This window comes from Dermochelys coriacea, chromosome 21, assembly GCF_009764565.3.
Source record: "Dermochelys coriacea isolate rDerCor1 chromosome 21, rDerCor1.pri.v4, whole genome shotgun sequence".
NCBI classification, from domain to species: domain Eukaryota; kingdom Metazoa; phylum Chordata; order Testudines; family Dermochelyidae; genus Dermochelys; species Dermochelys coriacea.
Window position 1 is genome coordinate 17,729,375 of NC_050088.1, and position 21,605 is coordinate 17,750,979.

The 21,605-nt window shown below is 52.5% G+C and overlaps 1 protein-coding gene across 1 annotated transcript in view; it reads right to left on the bottom strand.

Moving 5' to 3' along the window:
* The window catches only part of SHISA4 (shisa family member 4), a 37,394-nt gene extending 16,147 nt beyond the window's left edge, over nucleotides 1-21,247 (bottom strand). The window contains exons 1-2 of the mRNA XM_038380030.2: nucleotides 20,918-21,247; nucleotides 2,415-2,586 (exon numbers count right to left, since the gene is read on the bottom strand). Coding sequence (XP_038235958.1) covers nucleotides 2,415-2,586; nucleotides 20,918-20,990 — 245 coding nt within the window. The 5' untranslated portion in view covers nucleotides 20,991-21,247. The remainder of the gene's footprint in view (nucleotides 1-2,414; nucleotides 2,587-20,917) is intronic.
* Between the last annotated feature and the right edge of the window lie 358 nt (nucleotides 21,248-21,605).

Genomic DNA, 21,605 nt, shown 5'->3' on the forward strand with positions numbered 1-21,605 from the left:
ACAACACACCTGCGCTCTGCTCTGCACAGGCTCCTGGCTAAACACTGGGGCCAAACACAAGGCACACTCCTTATCTTCAAAGCCCTGCACTGAACTGGCCCAAGTACCCCCTCCCGCTGCCAGAACCTACCACTCCACCATAGCACGTGTCATGGGAGCAACAGAAATGCCAAGCTCACAGAGCAGGGTTGGGATGGGGGCTTGGCTACAGGGCTGGAGGCTGGGAGAGATCAGAACAAGCACCAATCTCAGCCACTTCTTCCACAATCAAACCAAGGAGCCTGGCACTCTGAGGGGGTGGGGGGAGGAAGCCTGTGGGGGGATTAGCTGTTGTGAGCACAGTGCTAAGGAGGAGACAGTACTGAGCCAGACAGAAGCCCTGTGGCCTCTCCTCCAGCCTTACCCTCCAGTTGGTCGAGTCGACACTACTGATCACACCAACCTTCTCACCCCCATCAGCTATCGTGTGCGCTTGTGCCCTCACCCCATGCCTACAAGCCATCTCTCCCCCTTACGCTGTCTCTGGGTAGAGCCTAAAGCATCGGGATGGGAGGTGACGCTCCAGTTGTGCCCTGGCCACTAGTGTCAGTAATCATACGATTAGAGACCCGCTGCAATAGCAGCTCCGTTACAAACTCACCACTAGATATTCATCTCTCTCTTGCACATGGAGGAAGTCAAGGCAACGACACTCCGCAAAGAGGCCCTGATTCAGCACTGCACTGTGACCATCTATCCCAGTCAGCAGCACCGCAAACCAGGCACAGGGGAATTCCCCTGGCATGGAGGGAAGCCCCTGTAGAAGGCAAGGCTGTGTAATGGCTCTGCACTCGCCCCTCACAGCTCTAAGGGACCATAGCCAGAGCATTGCTGTGCTCTGCTTCCCTCTGTCAGGCACCAAGGCAGGGACAGAGACCACCCTGCACTCTGTCAGGAAAAGGCCATCCACCAGAGTCGGAGGAAGGAACTGCCATCTTTGGCAAGCACTGCTACCCCCGATCAGCAATTGTGGTCCTGCCTCATAAGGCCCGGGGGTGAATGTTAGCCAGGAAGTGGCTCAGACCCACTCCTTCTCTATCTACTCACAGAGTCATTATGGGCAAAGTCTTCCATCTCCAGGGCCTCACCTTTGCAGTGCCCTGGGGCTCAATCTTCCCCCCATTACTCAGCATCTGTGTGGAGCCACAGAGAGAGCTGGGGACACAGGATGGTCTGAAGGGCAGCAGTCCTGGACATGGCCAGCCCCACCGTCCACATCAGAGACAGCCAGCCCCGCTCTCCCGGCGCCCGGCTGAGTCCAGCACTGTCTGAGGAGCAGACGCCAACCCATGCAGAGCTGATGCTCGTGGGATGCACTTTGAACAACTCACCTCCTCTGACTCCTGGCTATTAAAGGCATCTGCCTGCAGGTTGTTACATCAGTCAGCGGCCTGGGCTCCTTCTGGGCTCCTCAAAGCCACTGGGTGCCTGAAGAATCACAGCAGCAAATGCACCCACCTGCACCCCACTCCCCACATTCTTTTGGCAAAGCTGGCCAAGGTGATGCCCAGGCCTGATTATCACAACTTGCTGCACCTGGGAATGAAAACGCAGGGCCTGGAAAAGCTCCAAAACGCAGCAACCCAGCTGTTCAGCAGCACAGACCACCTTAAGCATCTTAGAGACTAACAAATTTATTTGAGCATAAGCTTTCGTGAGCTACAGCTCACTTCATCAGAGGCATTTACCTTAAGCATGGTACCCTGGTTCCACTCTCTGTGCTGCCTCCCCACCCAATATAAAGCCCAGGGCAAGGTCTTTGTCCCAGGAGACAAAGCCCCATAGTATCAGCCCTCACCACTTGAGACACTTCCCCAGTGCAACCCCCACATCTCACGACAGCTACGCCCCTGGAGCCATAATACCATCAACAAACAGTGGGGATTCATTAGTGCAGGAGACAGAACTACCACGGCAGCCTGACCCAGACTGTGCAGCTACTTCCCAGAACGACACATCCAGAACTACCTGCAGCACTTGCCTCCTTCTCTCAGAGCTCCTCATACACACACGCACCAACTCCTGGCCAGGCACCTGCTCCTACTTGGAAGGAAGGGAGATGAAGAGACATTGCTGCTGTTTGCTATTTTTAACCTGTGGGAGGGAGGCGTCCATATCCTGGGGGGGCAGCAGCCAAGCAGCTAGACAGAGAGTTGGTCACAGTGAGAGGAGAGATGTCAAAGGCCGCAATACCCGAACTCTAGGCAGGGAAGGGCATGTGTCTTCAGCTCCTGGAATTGAAGGCAGGAGTCTCAGGCTCAAATCACCTGTCCATAACCCTATCAACACTCCCTCCCTGTGCTAGGACACAGTCGTTCCCAGTGGGACCAGCGTGCCCAAGCAGGAGCTCTGGCCAGGCTCCGTGCCCCTCTCACCTGAAAGCAAGGCAGTGCTTCTGCTGCCGCTCTGTGATGAGCTTCAGGGGGTCGATGCAGCAGTACCGCTGGTAACAATTGCCGCAGCAAAAGGTGAAGAAGTTGCAGTCAAAGCCAGAGTGCCACGAACCGTTCCTGTCCAGGTACCACAAGCAGTCTTCATCCGCCAAGCCTGTGGAGAGTGAAGCCAGATATCAGACCCCCCCCCCAGACCCTTCAGAGCCCCCAGCTGGGGAGGGTCCCCACCTCTCCAACCCAGGAATTAGAATTCAGGCAGGGTCTGGGGAGCTCTACACCAGGTACAGTGTTTCTGCTGCCCCTTTCCCAGTTCAGTGATGGTTGCAAAGAGGTGTCCAGAACAACAGTGGCTCTTGCTTCAGCAGACTGCCATGGCCTATTCTCCGGTTTTTCTATGTTCCCAACTGGGGAAGCGTTCAGCCATGCTTTCCAAGGACAAGTCCCTCAAGCTGGACCTGTGCATGCAAAGTCCCTGCCCACTCAAGGTGGCAGCAGCAAGACGTTCACAGCTAATGGCATGGTTATTGGGGCACAGCTCAGAGGCCTAGCAGGGGATGAACAGCCCTCTCTGAAGGCTAGAGCGTCTGGAGCAGTCCCTTTCTCGCTGCCTTGAGTCAGACTGGGACATCCATCCTGGATGGGCTCCTGAGGTGAAGCACCTGGGAAGCATGGCCAATGAGACATGGCAGCAGGCACCTTGTGTATAGAATATGGATTGGAACAGGGACTCCAGGCAAGCTCTGCCCCTTCCCCCCTACTCATACCAGAGAAGAGCACAAGGTAAAAATGCATCAGGACATCAGGCAGGAAAGAAAAGCAAGGGCCTGCCTGGTTCCTCCTTCCAAAGGGAGCAGGGTTGTGAGTACGTGCTCATCGGCCTGACGGATTGGGCCCCTCACGGGCACAGATCCATTAGACAGGAAGTGCTGGTGACCCACTCACCCTGCAGAGAGCCACTCCAACTCAGTGAACAACTGATTTTGCAGTTTGGTGGCTGAACCAGGGGTGGGCAGCAAGGTTCATTTCAAACCAATGTGTTTTGATGCCAGGCTGGTACCCAACACACACCTCCCCATACACAAGCTGTGCCAGCCCTCTCCCAGCATCCCACTCTGGGAGATATCTTAGGAGGTGGCTGTGTGATGCCATGTTACCATAACAACATTACTCTACTGGCATAAGGATATGGTGTCACCTTGAAAAATATGTGAAGGGGTTAAAGCCTCAAACCTAACCCTCGCTCCTAGTGCAAGGTACTCACTGAGGAGAGCTGGGGACATGGCTATTGGCACTCACCCCTCGCTCCTAGAGGGGGAGGCCCTGGCTTACAGGAATGAGGATTCCAGGATTTCCCTGGCACAGGACTTGGTTTTGTTTATGTGATCAGGGTCTGAATGAGCTCTCCCCGACATCTACTGATGCACTGAAGGAAAAGACTTCAGGACTTCAGACCCTATTTGCACCCCAACTTTCCCTAGGTGATCAGCAGATCTGCTTTGCTAAAGTGATCCAGTGTGGGTGTTTGGGGTTAAAATTCACTTTAGTCTGGAATGCCATTATCCTTATTGTATGACTAAAGGGCAGCAGAACTCCATTGACTATGCCCTAATTGAGGGGATCACCCTAAGTGTAGCTTCACTCCCTAAGTTGTGTGTACCGCTGCCAAATCAAAGTAGAAGTCAGACAGATGCTAACAGGTGTTCTTCTCTGGTGACGGGGAGTTCCTGAAGCTGTCTGACTTTCCTTTACACAGTGTTAATGATAAACCTGATCTTGCTCATGCATGGGCGGCGGGTGAAGCTTCCCCTTGAGGAGGCTAGCCCCCTGCCTGCCTCTTCCGGCCGAGGACCTGCTCCCACTTGCTGCTCTCAGCACCCCCCGATAGTCCCAACCGGAGGGGGGTGCTGAGAGTTCAGCCCCGGCTGGGGTCAAGCTCTGAGCCTCGGCTGGGACTGCAGCGGAACTTTCTGTCCTGGCTGGAGCGCCAAGCCTGGAGCCTCTCCCCCTTTCCACCCCTTCTCCCATGGCCCCACACCGTTCCACCCATGGCCCTACCCCATTCTACACCCACTCACCTCTTCCCCCCCCCCCGCTCCGAGGCCCTGCCCCCACTCACTCCTCCCCCCCACACCCAAGACTGGATAAGCTCTGTGCCCCGCCGTGGCTCTGGAGTCACAGCGGAGAACGAGAGCTCCTCCAGCCCTGTGGCCATGGTGGGAGCTTTTCAGGGGGCTCCAAATCCGCCACTGCCCCCCCCACATTGACACGAGGTTTGGTGAGGCTTAGTCCCTGGCCTCCATTACTTGCCACCTATGCACTCATGTAAAAGTCTTTGTTTCTGCTCAGGGATTACTAGAGCTGAAATCATTGTTGACACAGATAGGGGACTGAACTTTAGACATGGGGTGGGGTCCTTGTTACAGTGAAAGACAGTGGAGAGCCTGCAGCAGCAATGAGGTTCCCCACTACCCAGTGAAACCACTAAGAACTCACTGGCCTAAGTGGTGAAATCTCAGAATACAGTATTGCAGGTAGAGGCAGAGGTGGCAGTGAGTGGCACCCAACCCAGAATACTGGGATTTCACTGACCTCAGACAACCAGCTGAGTGTGGTGCAGAGGAGAGAAAAGGAGAGTGATGTGTTAAAGGGACATTCATCCCTCACATGTCACACCGCAAAAGTGGGTGAAGAAAATCACTCAAAGGGTATTGCCCAAGATACTGGGGGCAGGGGTTGACTTATTGTTTGCACACTTTTGAATTAAGGTGTTTTCCCAAATTAATGCTGAGTCCCCTTTCCTTTTTAATAAAAGTTTTCTGTTGTTATACACAGACTCACTGCCAGTGAGTGGAGAAGTATTGTCTCTTAGAGGCGCCATGGGGTGGTGGTTAGTTTTCCCAGATTACTGGGTGAGGACTGGAGTTGATTCTGATTTGTAATGTTAAGACAACCCTTAGATATTGAACCCAGCCCTTGAGAAAAGAAGACTAATGGGGTGGGGGGCATTAATATGTTAAGGGCTGTTATAAAGAGGATGGTGATCAGTTGTTCTCCATGATCACTGGAGATAGGACAAGAAGTAATGGTCTTAACCTGCAGCCAGGGAGATTTAGGTTAGGTATTAGGAAAAAATTTCTAACTGTACAGATAGCTTAAGAACATAAGAACGGCCATACTGGGTCAGACCAAAGGTCCATCAAGCCCAGTATCCTGACCTCTGACAGTGACCAATAGCAGGTGCCCCAAAGGGAATGAACAGACAGGTTATCATCAAGTGATCCATGCCCTGTCACCCAATCCCAGCTTCTGGCAAACAGAGGCTAGGGACACCATCCCTGCCTATCCTGGCTAGTAGCCATTGATGGACCTATCCTCCATGAATCTATCTAGCTCCCTTTTGAACCCCCTTATAGTATTGGCCTTTACAACACCCTCTGGCAAGGAGTTCCAGAGGTTGACAGTGTGTTGCGTGAAAAAATACTTTCTTGTGTTTGTTTTAAACCTGCTACCTATTAATTTCATTTGATGGCCCCTTGTTTTTGTATTGTGAGAAGGAGTAAATAACACTTCCTTATTTACTTTCTTTGTACCACTCATGATTTTATAGACCTCTATCATATCCCCCCTTAGTTGCCTCTTTTCCAAGCTGAAAAGTCCCAGCTTTATTAATCTCTCCTCATACGGAAGCCGTTCTATACCCCTGATCATTTTTGTTGCCCTTTTCTGAACCTTTTCCAATTCCGATATATCTTTTTTGAGATGGGGTGAACACATCTGCATGCTGTATTCAAGGTGTGGGCGTAGCAGCACTGGAACAGGCTCCCGTGACCTCCCTTGGGATCCCCTCATGGGAGGTTTTTAAGAACAGGTTATACACACACCTGTCGGGGTGGTCTAGGTTTACTTGGTCCTGCCTCAGCGAAGAGGACGGGACAGGACTTGACTTCTCAAGGTCCAATGTCCCTTACAGTCCTACATTTCTATGACTCTATGGGGGCTGGGGGTTATGGCTCTGGGTGCCATACACTGTGTGTGGAGTAGGGGTGGGGCTGTGACTGCACTTCAAGCCCTTGAATGAGTTACTGTATGAGCCCTTTTCTGGCCAGAGGCAGCAAGATACTCAGTGCAGCTCCTGTTAAAAAGCCACGCAACACTGCCAACCCGGGGGATTTTATCCCAACCCTAAAGCCTTACAATCTCCCAAGTGTGCTTCTAGCCCCCTAGTTGCAGGGGCCTGAGGATGGCAACCCTAAATGCTCAGGAACCAAAGGCAAAGAACCCCAGCCTAGGATGTTCTGAAATCTGATGATTTGGGGGCCTGCCTGCTGACGACTGAACACTTGGGGCTGGCAACTCTGCGGCCCTTGGCCTTCCCAGAGCTCCTGGAGGTGCCCTTTAGCCTGCATTGTGCTGAGGCTGCAGCGTGTCCAGTGACACTCACAGAGCCAGAACCAGCTCCTCTTTCAGGAACTCCACCGCTGCTGCTGAGCCTGCTCTATTTATGGCCTGCAGCTAGCACAGCTGACCAGTGCTTTCTGAAGCCATCTGGGAGCAGAGGTTGTAAATAGTACTCCCTGGGAAATGGAGCCAGGAAGTTTGCTGCTATGCTAGACAGGTGCTGGGCTTTATAGCATGCAGCTATGTCCCAGCCCAGTGCTGTGCTGCAGGAAGCCACATGGATGACTTCCCTCCCTGACGCCTCTGTGCCCTGCCAAGGCTCATGAGCCTTGCTGAGAGCAAGAGTCTGGGAAGGGATCAGTGATGGAGCTTGGAAGAGAACCTCCTAAAGAGCTGGCAGCAGTGGCAGATTACCACACAGGCCAATGGGACCCATGCCCAAGGGCCCTGACCAATTTGGCAGCCCCAGCACGATTGCTGGAACTCCCACCCTCCCCTCCTGCTCCTTCTCTCCCCTCAGCCTCCCGGGGCCCCACTTCTCCTCTTCCCTCGTGAAGGGAAGCCAGAGCCCGGCTGTAGTAGGGTGAGTATATTTGCCACACATGGAGCTGGCTGAGCTGCTCACCCAAACCCTCTCCCCGGACCCCCTGCCTCTCCCACGCACGGACCTGGTCTGAGCCTCTCTCCCTGATCGCCCCCACACAGATGTGGCCCAAGCCCCTCTCTCCCTCCCCGCCCGGTCCCAAGCCACTCTCCCCCGTCCCCTTGGTTCTGAGCCCCTCTCCCCCTCCCAGGGCTGGCCTTCAAAAAAACAGCTCTCCTAGCCCCTGTGGGCAGGGTACCCCCCCACACATTGTCCCTGGCCCCTGTGGGCTCCCCAGACTCCCCACCCCCTTCTGTGCCCCTAATCCCTGCACTGTTCCCCCTTTGCCCCTAACCCCTGCACCATCCTCCTGCACCCATGTGGGGAAACTGACCTGTATGCATGGAGCAGCTGGCTTTGCTGCTTGCTCCTCCTCATGCATCCCTAGGGGGATGTGAGTGGCGGGGGAGCGAAGAGTAACATCAGGGCTCCCTTCATCCACGTCACTTACCCCGCCTGGGCTGCATAAAGGGAGAGAAGAGAGCAGCAGGCCCTGATGCTCGCCTCCCAGCACAGCCCAGGTGGGGGAAAGTGACTTGAATGAACGGTGTTGCTCTTCACCCCCCCCAGCCCCCTAGAGGGGGCACAAGGGAACATTGCAGGTGAGCAGTTTCTGTGTGTCACCGCTCACTCCCCCCATATTCCTCCTCTGGGAGGAAGCCCAGAGAAATCAGGGCACTACCCGATGCAGCACTCTCCTGCTAGCTGGGAGCAGTTTCTGACTCTACACCAGCCATGCACACCTCTGCACTGCCACATGGCACCTGCTTGATTACGGCACCCCGGAAAGTCACCGGGGTGGCCCACCCTTAAGGCCAGTCCTGCCCCCACGCCCACCCTGCGTGGACCTGGCTTGAGCCCCTCTCCTGAGCCCCTGCCCTACATAGACCTGGCCTGAACCCTCCCACCACTCACACCCCTAGCCCAACCACTTACCCCCCAAACCCTTTTTCACAAAACTGGGCATTTGTCCCATTTGCTCTTGCCAACTGATGATCAGCTGGTAAGAGCACACAGTACAAATGCCCAGTTTTGCCAAAAAAAGTTGGGAGGTCTGTGGCAGGGTTAAAAAGGGGACTGTTCCAGGCAAAATGGGATGTATGGGCACCCTAGGCTGCAGTAAGAGCTACCCAGGTAGCTCGGGCAGCTGTGGGGAGCCCCAGACCCTCCGCCTGCCCTGGGTGAGGTGCTGGGATGCCAGCGTCCCTGTCCCCCAGGGTGCGCCACCCAGGGCAGGTGGAGGGTCCAAGGCTCCCCACAGTGGCTCAGACTCCCTGGGCAGCTCTTACCACTAACCAGCTTTTGGCCAGGCCAGGAGGCAGAGCCATGGGGGAAGGTGAGGAGCAGGGGGCAGGGCCCCATGGCAGGGAGTGTGGGGGGTGGGCACCAATGTTCTTTGTGCCATCTGCCTCTGGCTGGCAGGAAGTCAGACTATATTGGGGTGGACAAACTTTTGGGCCTGAGTGCTACATCGGGGCTGCCAAACTGTATGGAGGGCCGGGTAGGGAAGACTGTTCCTCCCCAAACAGACTGCCCCCATCCGCCCCCTCCCACTTCCTGCCCCCCTCAGAACCCCCGACCCATCCAACACCCCCTGCTCCTTGTCCCCTGACTGCCCCCTCTCGGGACCCCCCACCCCTAACCACCCCCCCAGGACCCCACTCCCTATCCAACCCCCCCTGCTCCCTGTCCCCTGACAGCTGCCCCCCCAGAACTCTGCCCCATCCAACCACCCCTGCTCCCTCTCCCCTGACTGCCCCCCGGGACCCTCTGCCCCTTAACCAAGCCCCCCCTCCCCCGTCCCGCAACTGGCCGGAGCCAGCCACGCTGGCTGGCGGGAGCTCACAGCCGCGCCACCCAGAGCATTGGGCCGGAGGCGCAGTGAACTGAGGCTGCGGGTGAGGGGGGACAGCAGGGGAGGGGCCAGGGGCTAACCTCTGGGGCCAGGAGCTCAGGGGCTGGGCAGGAGGGTCCTGCGGGCCGGATGTGGCCCATGGGCCGTAGTTTGTCCACCTCTGGACTATATGATCATAACGGTCCCTTGTGGGCTTAACTTCTATGTCAGCCAGCTCAGCAACCACAGGAGCTGGACAGGCTATTCAACTGAGATGAATAACTGCAAACCCAACCTGGGCATGAGGCATAGCAGAACACCACTGAACCTGTGTGCACTGTGAGTGTGGCTGCACTGCCTTGGGTTGAGATTGGTTGATCCACCCTCATGTTGCAAGAGAGACAAACCCATCGGTGTTTCTGAGGCAGCTAGACCCTGGAATCTGAAGGAGCAGCTCAGGGCGGTAGAACACCCAGCAGTGTCACATGCTGCCTAACACAATGTACAGTGAAGCCCATTCTGAATAGTCACTGGAGGGCCTACTAGCTTTCTGGAGCACTGCAAAGGGAGGCTGCAGAACAGTGTGGGGAATGCAATAGACTCCTCACAAGGACCATGCTGCTGTACACACAGATGCCTACTGCATTTCAGCATGACATCATCCCCCTGCAGAAAACCCTTATTCCTGTGCAGCTGGGGGTTACCATAAAGGCTCGGAAGTTCTCAGCTAAGGAGCCTACACCCAGCTTTACAGACTAAGTGTAACACCGACAAACCCTGGTCATCAGCAGGGGGGACCGAACCTGAGACCTCTGGAGCTTAGTGCATGAGCTTCTACTGCATCAGATAAAAGCCATATGGCTGTTAGCTAAGGCTGTAGAACAGGCATATTAATCTCTCTCTAAATGGTCTCGGTGCCTCTAGATGGGACAGAACACCACACCCAGGCGGTGTGTGTGTTACATAAGCAGAATATATCTAATACATATTCAGCCAGGAAAAAGCACCTACATTTGAACACAGTAAGCAGTGGAATTTGTTTGGGGGTTTTCTCAGAACTTTCCAAACAACTACCCTCACATGTGGCTCACACAGCACATTGTGGAGAGGAGAGCTAGCCCAAGACAATACAGCCCCAGAAGCACTTGCGTGGGGGACTAAACCATTGCATACAGGATGTTGGAATTGAAATATCTGCTCAGCCATAATGATAAGAATAGTTGCACTCTAGCAAGCAAACAACAAATAATTGCAAAGCCTGATGGGCTGCAAAGAAGCCAGCACTGACTGATTGCCCTTGTTTTGGTACACAACTCAGTGCAGCAAGTTATTGAACCAGAGCATCTAAAACAGCAACATCTGAAAAGTAGCAGGGGCTACCCAGAAGGCTAAAGGAGAGCCTGATTTTCCTGTCTACTGATGACCTACAATGGAAAGATAAGATTGTTTGTGCCCGTTCTGTTTTGTTGTTTTGCTTCATTCTGCAACAGAAAGATAACATAGAAGGAAGACATTTACGTTTTCACTTTTTTCTGCTTGGAATTTTATTATTAATTTTAGGTTACAGATATCATTAGTATCAAGTCTGGACTTCTCTGGTTATGCTGAAGATTTATGGGAGGTGTCAGAATCATGGGCTGTGAGCTTTCTCAGCAAGGCCAGAGAGGCTGAATCTTAACAGCTATTTTTTAGTCATGGCTTTCTTGGGCATTGATACTACATAGGAGTTTTAAATAGGCTGACCACCTCACTGTCACAGAGATTTCACTTTCTCAGTGCAGTGATGTAATAATCTGACCGGTTCTCTTTTCACACAAGAGACTGCCTATGTACCAGACTAGAATTTCAAATGTAAAAAAACAATGAAAAGTACATAGACTCTTTGGTGAAGAACTTTCCAGGCTTTCTTCAGATTTGTGAAGAAGCAAACAAGAGCCCAGGGCCTAGCTTTTCCCCTGTCCAGGTCATTTTAAGGGCTGTGAAATAAAAGGCTGAGTGTTGATAAGAGACTGATAAGAGATAAGGTTATTCCTGTGAATAGAGCAATTACTATTAGAGACTGCTGCAAACAAAAAAAATCCACTCATCTGTGCTGGATACCCCCAGCTGTCAATCCCTGCTGACCCCTGTCACCTTCAGTCAGGAGGCCCTGGGATGCAGGTAAGGTTCCTGCTCCCTTCCAGGAGCCAAAGGGCTGAGGGAAGTTACAGTTTATTAGACAATGTGGCACTAGAGGCAGATGTGGAAGTTGGAGTCCCAAGCAGCACCAACAGGCAGCACCCTGGTAAGGCTCCCAGCCTCTGAGGGTAGGTGGGCTTCCCCTCCAAATCACGTGGCATGGTCCTTGTGCATTTGGAAGAGCCATCGCACCTACCCACGTAACTTGTAAATAAACTTGGAAGGCTTAGATGTTTATTGGTAAATGTCAATTTCACCATACACACACAAACCTATGAACAAATATTTCTACGATAATAAAATAAATGTACAGAAAGTCAGAGTATGTGAAAATGCAACCTGAGATCTTAGTAGTCAAAATCCAGTGATTTAGACTGTGAATTAAGATTGTTACAATGAATGAATCGAAAAAACAGGTATAATTTGTTGGTTTAAGGATATACTTTGTATATTTTGACATATAATGTTGACAATTTGTGTTTTAATAGTTATAAAACTTTAACTTTTTTCAATATCAACATCTATCATCATTAAATATCGGGTGTCATTAATTCTCTGATTTATAATTTCCCACAGCTGTGCAAATTTAAATCTATGCAGATTAAAAAAATGCTTAAAACAGATATTATCCATCAAAGTTATTTAAAAAATCAAATTCTGCCAAGCCTACTTTAAAACATCACTGTTTCAGTAAGAGTGCTCAGAGGTGCCCTGTAGCTTACAGAAAAGTGCACAGAGTTGCAGGCGGGCAGACCATGAACCCTAGCCCTAGGTCTCCCACTGACTGGTGGTAACATTCCTGTGCACTTCACAATCCTTTTTACTAAGGTCTTGTACACCTACATAGGGCAAGTCACCCTTTCCCCCAAACAAGCATCATTCCTGAAGGTGTCACACTAGCACTGATGGGGACAGGGAGTGGATTGAACTACAGAGCCTTGGCTGAGAAGTCGCTAGCATGAATCCAGCCCAACTCAGTAAAGATGATTAGGGGGTATCAGTTCCAGGTTCTACATCACAACCTCCCCATCTTACTCTGCACTAAGGGCTTGTCCACACTTGACAAATGTGTTTGTTGGAGATCATGATAGCTAACACATTTTCAATCCTACTGCAGACAGGGCAAACTGTCATTTTAAGGTATTAGCTAGTTTGAAACTACAAGGGGCCAAGCCTACGCTTGGATTTTGAAACATGCCAGTGATCACCTTTTCAAAACACACTTTTTCCTCATGACAACAAGCCCTTGTTGGCAAACTCACTCAAGGCCAAGAACTCATGGTTCATAAAGACTGAACTGCCTGCCCCTCACAGAAGAAGCCTCCCAAAGCAGGGCTGAGCCTGATGGCAGGGCGGTGTGTATTCATTTAAATGTATACTGTGTAATAATAGAGTTATTGTTCAGGCTTTGGTGTCCTTGATGATGTTTTTTTTAAAATACACTAAAATAAATAGACCCATCTTTCCTTTCCAGGTAAGTTCTGACACACAGTGGCAACAGAAATGTGACTGCAGTGAGTCGACCCCCAGAATCCCACCCCAACCCTACCCAGTCCCCATTTTTTCATGAGCCTGAAGATAATGTGGGCTTTCCAGAGCACCATAAAGGCTGACAAACTTGGGCAGTGATGATGGGCTTCTGGTGGAAGAAGGGAGCAAGTCACAAAGGCCCAGGGCCCATTGCCCCCTCTTTCTTACACTGAAGGGCCTTCATACCAGGCTAGGGTTGCCAGGTGTCCGGTTTTCAACTGCTGACCAGGCCGTCAAAAGTCCAGTCGGCAGCCCAGCGGGGCTAAGGCAGGCTCCCTGCCTGATGTGGCTCTGCGCAGCTCCCGGAACCAATGGCATGTCTTCCCTCCAGCTCCTAGGCATAGGGTTAGTCAGGGGGTGCCACGTGCTGCCCCTGCCCCAAGCACCAGTTCTGCAGCTCCTGCGGACGGGGCAGCACACAGAGCCACCTGCCTGCACCTCCGCGTAGTAGCCATAGGGGGGACATGCCGCTGCTTCCGGGAGCAGCCTGAGGTAACGCTGCCCGGAGCCTGCACCCCTGACCGCCCCCACGCCCCAACCCCCTGCCCCAGCCCTGATCCCTCTCCTGCACTCCAAATCCCTCGGTCCAAGCCCAGAGCACTCTCCTGCACCCCAAACCCTTCATCCCCGGACCCACCCTAGAGTCCATACCCCTAGCCAGAGCCATCCCCTCTGCATCCTGCCCCGATCCCCCTCCCACCCTCTGAACCCCTCAGTTGCAGCCCAGAGCACCCTCCTGCATCCCAAATCCCACACCCTCAGCCGGAGCCCACACCCCCTCCTGTACCCCAATCCCCTGAGCCAGCTCTGAAAATGAGCGAGTGAGTGAGGGTGGGGAGAGCAAGCAACAGAGCGAGGGGGGATGGAGTGAGCGGGGGGCGGGGCCTCAGAGGAGGGGTGGGGCAAGGGTGTTTTGTGCTAGTAGAAAGTTGGCAACTCTTGACCAAGTGTCTCTGTGGGCCACAGCTACAGCAGTGAGGTACAAAGGGAAACATCTCTGTAAAGGCTTGTCTAGATGGGGGGATTGATCAGTATAGCTGTGACGTTAAGCCAGAAAGGGTTAAGCAACTTGCAAACTAAATGACCCAAATTCTACCTTCAAAGACATATTAGGAAAGTATATAAATGGCAATTAGGGTTATTCCTTATAAATAGCTAGCAAAGCCATGTTATATAGACTAGAGCAGTGGCTCTCAAACTGTGAGTCAGGACCCCAAAGTGGGTCGTGACCCCATGGGCTGGCTTAGACTTGCTGGGGCTCAGGGCTGAAGCCGAAACCCGAGTCCCACTGCCCAGGGCCAAAATCAAAGCCCAAGGGCTTCAGTCCTGGGCAGTGGGGCTCAGAATACAAGCCCCCTGCCTGGGGCTGAAGCCCTCAGGCTTTGACCCCTCCCATCCAACCGGTGGGGCTCAGGCTTTGGTGCCCCTCCCCCCACCCGGGGCAGTGGGGCTCAGTCTTCGGTCCCCGCTCCTGGGTCATGTAATAATTTTTGTTGTCAAAAGGGGACCACGGTGCAATGAAGTTTGAGAACCCCTGGACTAGAGCTTTGAAATGTAGACTCGTATTGTTAAAGAATTGGAAAAAGATAGTGATTGTACTAGTCTATGTTTACCTATATCTTGTTAGAGGTTAACAATGTAATCAGATGGTTCCTGTCTGTCACTATGTTCTATTGATTCAAAGATCAAAAGGGAATATTAATATGATGAACTGTGAATGTGGTAATATCATTGTCTTAATCTCTCTTGGAAGTACGTAATAACCCACCTGTAAATGGCAGGAGATGGGCAGTTGCCTTCTGCTAATCATAGAATCATGGACGATTAGGGTGGGAAGAGACCTCAGGAGGTCATCTAGTCCAATCCCCTGCTCAAAGCAGGACCAACACCAACTAAATCATCCCAGGTAGGGCTTTGTCAAGCCTGACCTTAAAAACCTCTAAGGAGGGAGATTCCACCACCTCCCTAGGTGCTCCCTCCATTCCAGTGCTTCACCACCCTCCTAGTGAAATAGTGTTTCCTAATATCCAACCTAGACCTCCCCCACTGCAACTTGAGACCATTACTCCTTGTTCTGCCATCTGCCACCACTGAGAACAGTCTAGCTCCATCCTCTTTGGAACCCCATTTCAGGTAGTTGAAGGCTGCTATCAAATCCCCCCTCACTCTTCTCTTCTGCAGACTAAACAAGCCCAGTTCCCTCAGCCTCCCGTAAGTCATGTGCCCCAGCCCCCTGATCATTTTCATTGCCCTCCGCTGGACTCTCTCCAATTTGTCAACATCCTTTCTGTAGTGGGGGCCCCAAAACTGGATGCAATACTGCAATTGTGGCCTCATCAGTGCCGAATAGAGGGGAATAATCACTTCCCTCGATCTGCTGGCAATACTCCTACTAATGCAGCCCAATATGCCATTAGCCTTCTTGGCATCGAGGGCTCACTGCTGACTCATATCAAGCTTCTCGTCTACTGTAATCCCCAGGTCCTTTTCTGCAGAACTGTCGCTTAGCCAGTCGGTCCTTTTGATTATCAAAATCATGTCATAACTAAGGTTTTCAATTGCAAAAGAGAAGAATTTGATAAATTAAGGGAACTAGTTAGTGAAATCAACTGGACTGAAGAGCTCAGGGACTTCAATGTGGAGGAGACTTACTTATTTCTCTCTCTCCTGAACAACACATACCTTCAACACTTGTCTTCCAGCTATTAGTGCTAGTCCACCATGTTTCTGTTATCCCTCTAATGTCCTGCACCAATAGTTGTAGTTCCTCCATTTTGTTGCTGAGGCTCCTTGCATTAGCTCAAAAACATCTCAATTGTCTTCTCTCTGACCTCACTCAATTTCTTAACAGGATTTGGCATAGTCCTTTTGCTGTCCATATGCCTATCTTCTGGAGTTCCTTTATCCATTAATATATTCCTATTTTTCTATTCCTGTATATTAAAACCATGTGTGGAGACTAAACAATTCTTTCCTGACTTCTAGCAATGGAACAATGGAAGAGGAAGAGACTTACTTTCTCTACCTTTGACTTAAAGAAATTCCATCTGGAATTTTAATCCGAAACAAGGGCATAAAATTTGTAGGGAAGGGCTCCAGATCTAGCTGAATGAATAAACGCTTCAGAAAGGAGATCAGGAGTAAGCAGAGGGCTTACAAAGAATGGAAGGAGGGACTGATCAGCAAAGAAAGCTCTGTTTTGGATGTCAAAGAGTGTAGGGATAAAGAGAGCTGCTGGAAGTGAAGCTGAATTAGAAGGAAAATAAAATAAATAGTAAAAGGTTCTTTAACTATATAAAATAAATGGAATAGGAAAAGAAGTGGGGCCGCTATGCAGTGAGGATGGGGTAGAAAGTAAGGATAATTGAGGTACAGCTCCAAAACTAAATGAATAATTTTCCACAGTTGTCAATAATAATGGTGAAGTAGAACATGGATAGAGCCCTGTGCAGATTCACAATTTATATTCATGGATATAAAGCGGATATCTGCGGATTTGTAGGGCTCTAGTGACAACGAGCAAGACCAGCAGGGCCATGCCCAGCAACTGGGCCAGGAACTGCAGCGGCGAAAGCAGCAGCATGTTGGGCCGTCGTTCACAGGAGCCCAGCCCGGGCAGCTCCTCTGACGTGGCTGTATTGCCTCAAGCCTGCCCACTGGGGTGGGCACCAGTTCCCCAGCAGCTGTCCCTGCTCACACTAGTGTGTGCAAGCAGCTTGCATACTCTTGGACAGGAGCATGCATCTGCGCAGGGCTCTAAACATAGGGGCAAAGGCAGGATGGCTGATGGGAATGAGTATATAGAAATGGAAACTACCAAGTCCATGGTGGAAGGAAAAAATAGAGTTTAATGCAGGAGTTCTCAAACTGGGGATCTGGACCCCTCAGGGGATCACAAGGTATTTACTTGGGGGGGTCACGAGCTGTCAGCCTCCACCCCAAACCCTGCTTCGCCTCCAGCATTCATAATGGTGTTAAATACATTAAAAAGTGTTTTTAATTTATAACGGGGGGAGCACTCAGAGGCTTTCTGTGTGAAAGAGGTCATCAGTACAAAAGTTTGAGAACCATCAGTTTAATGCATTCAAGTTGGAGGGATCTCCAGACTAGAATACAGAAAGAAGTGACACATGAAAGTGCAAGTCCAGTGGCAAGGATTTGTAATAAATGATCAAATCAGGGGTAGTACCATATGATTGGAGAATTGCAAATGTTGTACACCTACATTTAAGAAAGAGGAGAAAAAAGTAATCCAGAAAACTACAGGCTCTGATCTAAATAGTATGCAAGGCTTTAGAACAAATTCTGAAGGAAAAAAAGAATTAGACACGGAGGTAAATGGAAAATGGAATAAAATACAACATGGGTTTACCAAAAGTAGATCACGCCAGACTAACTTGCTGTCTTTCTTTGATAAGATACCTGATTTCTTAGCCAAGGGAAATGCAGTGAATCTGATCTATCGAGACTTCAGTAAAACATTTGATATAGTACAATATGGGAAATTATTAATTAAGATGGAGAATATGGGGCTTAGTACAAGCATTGTAAGGTGGGTAAGGAACTGGCTAAAGGGAAGAACTATCAAGGTACAGCGAAATTTCTAATGGAGGTCCTCAGGGAGTTAGGACAGATCTTATTGGTCCTGCTTTGAGCAGGGGGTTGGGCTAAATGGCCTCCTGAGGTCCCTTCCAACCCTGAGATTCTATGATTCTATGATTATTTAATCGTTTAATTAATGACCTTGGCACAAAAAGAGGACGTGAGCTAATGAAATTTGCTGGTGACACAAAGTTGGGAGGCATCATCAGTACAGAGGAGGATCGAAATATTGTACAGGAAGAATTGGATGACTTAAAGGACTGGAGCAATAGAAATGGGATGAAATTCAATAGTACAAAGTGCAAGGTTATGCATCTAGGGACTAATAACAAGAATTTCTGCTGTAAGCTGTGGCCTCATCAGTTGGATCTGACAGAGGAGGAGAGAGACCTGGGTGTATTAGTTGATCCCAGGATGACTATGAGCCATAAATGTGATGCAGCCATGAAAAGGCAAATGCTATCCCAGGATGTATCAGGTGAGGCATTTCCAGTAGACACAAAGAAGTATTAATGCCATTGTAGAAAGCCCAGGTAAGATCTCATTTGGAATACTGAGTGCAATTCTGATCACCCATGTTCAAGAAAGATGAATTTAAAGTGGAACAGGTGCAAAGAAGAGCTACGAGGACGATCAGGGAAATGGAAGGCCTCTTTTATGAGAGAAGACTGGATGAGCTTGGCTTGTTTAGTCTAGCAGCAGGTTCTCAAACTGGGGGTTGGGACCCCTCAGGGAGTTGCAGTTTGAAAACCACTGCTCTAGTGGAACCGAGACTACTTAGAGATGAATGAGTCGGCTTTTAGCTCATTCAGTAGAGGGCCATGCATTTAGGTCCAGAGGTCCCAGGTTCAGCCCGACCACAGGTTCTCCTCATTAGGAAAGAGAGACAGATCACCATGGAGGGACTAGAGCTTGTACCATGCTAAAGGTTTACTCTCTCTGATGAAGGGAATAAGGAGCAAGAATGATAGGCTTACTGACGACAGTTCCTGGTTTGCAATAGCACATACAGGTACAAAGAATACTGTAGGAATCAGATTATTCCAAGTTTCTGGACATGGAATACACAATGCTCTGGGCTCAACCATGCAAGCAGGGGCATGGGCCCCTGGATCAGTGGGAGCACAGAACTCCTCCAGGGCCAGGGCACGGAGAGCAAGCTGCCCCAGGCCAGGATGAGAGATGACAGCTCCTGGGGCTATGGGGGAGGAGATCCAGCTAGGGTGACAAGACAGCAAGTATGAAAAATTGGGACGGGGGTGAGCGGTAATAGGCACAGGCACAAACTTTTGTCAGCACCAGTGGGTGCTCGCATGCCCAGACCCCCGCCCCAACTCCGCCCCTCCCAGCCCCATTGGATCCCTCCCCAAATCCCAGCCCCAGCCCCACCTCCTTCCCCAAGCACGCTGCGTTCCTCCTCCTGCCCCCTCCCTCCCAGACTTGCCGCACAAAACAGCTGTTTCGCGGCACAAGCGCTGGGAGGGAGGGGGGAAAATCAGGACCCAGTGGCACGCTCAGGGGAGGAGGTGGAGCAGAGCGAAGGCGAGCTGGGGCTGGGGGGGAGCTGCAGAGCACCCACCAATTTTTCCCCATGAGAAAGCCCATGGAGTCGGCGCCTGTGGTAATAGAAGCCTATATAAGAAAAAGACCCAAAAATCGGGACTGTCCCTGTAAAATCGGGACATCTGGTCACCCTAGATCCAGCTCCTCCAGCTGCTGGGGGACAGTGAGCTCCACTGGCTGGAGGAGGGCAGGAGAGCCAGCTCCACCAGTCCCAGTGCTGCGGTGGGGAGAACCAGGTCCTCTGGGGACACGGTGGGGAGAGCCAACTCCTCCGGCTGCGGGGAGGGAAGAGCCAGCTCCTCCAGCTGTGCGGGACACAGAAAGTCCCCCTCCAAAACTGGCCAAATTTTTATTCCTGTGCACACCCCTGTATGTAACTGTTTTCTTACTGTAAGTCATACTGGCTGTTTACAGAAGATGAGGCAGAATCCAGCGCTAAACTGAAGATTTGTTTTATACTGAAACTGGGGTACAAGACCTTCCCTATATGGGAGGATTAGTCATTGCTCCCACCACCCCTCCTGTGATCAATGGGACAGTCTGTTCCGTGTGTTGTGCCTCAGTGGGCAGCATGGCTGGGCTGGGTCCACAACACCCAGACTGGGGTGGCTGGTGTCTACAGGGTCGCTGAATCCACAGGAGCCAGATAAATACACAGCCTCATGGTGATGCTAGGGACAGTTCCCCCTAGGAAGCACCACTTCTGGCACCCTTTGGGAGCTCCACACCCAGTCCCATGCTCCCTGTTATCTCAGCACCCCACACACGCCCCCCCCCGCACCCATCCCCATATTCCCCTGTTATCGCAGCACCCGACACACTGCCCCCTGCACCCAGCCCCACATTCCCCATTACCTCAGCACCCCACACACACTCCCCCCAAACCCAGCCCCACATTCCCCCCCACACACCACCAGCCCCACGTTACCTCAGCACCACCCTCGCTCCCCCCACACCCAGCCCCACATTCCCCCATTACCTCAGCACCCCACACATGCTCCCCCCCACACCCAGCCCCATGCTCCCCCGTTACTACAACACCCCTGCATACACCACAGGGTGATTACAGTTTTGTGAGGCCCTGGGCCAGAGCGAGTGGGGGCCCTCCCCAGCCCTTCTGCCTGCAGTCCCGCCCCGTACTCCTGCCAGGGAAATGGGGTTGAGGCACAGAGGCATGCCCCGTCCCACCCCCCCACCCAGCGCTCCTGCCAGGGAAATAGGGTTGAGGCACGGAGGCATGCCCCATCCCACCCAGCGCTCCTGCCAGGGAGCTGGTTCAGGGCGTAGGGCGCCCATTTTTCCAGGACCCCCCAATTGGCCAGGGCCCCAGGGCATAGGCCCTATTAGCCCACTGGCTAATCCACCACTGCTACTCACTCCTCCCCGCACCCAGCCCCATGTTCCCACGTTACCTCAGCACCCCCCACGCTCCCCGCCCCTGCACCGAATTTACCTCAGCACCCCCCCAGAGGCTCCTCCTGCACCCAGCCCCATACCCCCCTCTGTTACCGCAGCATCCCCCACATGCTCTCTCCCCTGCACCCTGCTTCATGCCCCCCCAGTTACCTCAGCACCCCCCACGCTCCGTGCACTCAGCGCAGAACTCTCCCTCCTATTGCCTCCCCCACCCCACGCTCTGCCCGCCCCATTGCCCGGTCTGAATTCACTCCCGATCGCCAGCCCCAGCCGCCCCACACCCGGCTCTGAGATCGCCCCACGCCCAGCCCAGGCTCTTACCCAGAGAGGCGGTCAGGCTGAGGAGCACCATGGCCAGCAGGGGCCGGGCGGTTCGGGGGGCCCCACTCCCCATCCTCCTGCCGCCCCGCTGGAAGCCCCAGGAGGCCGGTGGGGCCAGAGCCGCGGCGGCCGGGCGCAGCGAACCGCCCTGGGCCCGGCACTCGCTCCTCCTGGGCCGGCTTGACCCAGCCCCTGCGGCAGGGCGGCGGGAGCCGGGTCCGGCGCGGGCGGTGCCCGAGCCCGGTCCCGAGTCAGACCCCGAACAAAGCGAGCTGTCGCTGTCAGTGCGTGTGTGCCCAGTGTGTCTCCCACAGTGCGTGTGTGTGTGCCCAGTGTGCGTGTGGGTGGGTGTGCCCAGTGTGTCTCCCACAGTGCGTGTGTGCCCAGTGTGTCTCCCACAGTGCGTGCGTGTGTGCCCAGTGTGCGTGTGGGTGGGTGTACCCAGTGTGTCTCCCACAGTGCGTGTGTGCCCAGTGTGTCTCCCACAGTGCGTGTGTGTGTGCCCAGTGTGCGTGTGGGTGGGTGTGCCCAGTGTGTCTCCCACAGTGTGTGTGTGTGTGCCCAGTGTGCGTGTGGGTGGGTGTGCCCAGTGTGTCTCCCACAGTGCGTGTGTGTGTGCCCAGTGTGCGTGTGGGTGGGTGTGCCCAGTGTGTCTCCCACAGTGCGTGTGTGTGTACCCAGTGTGCGT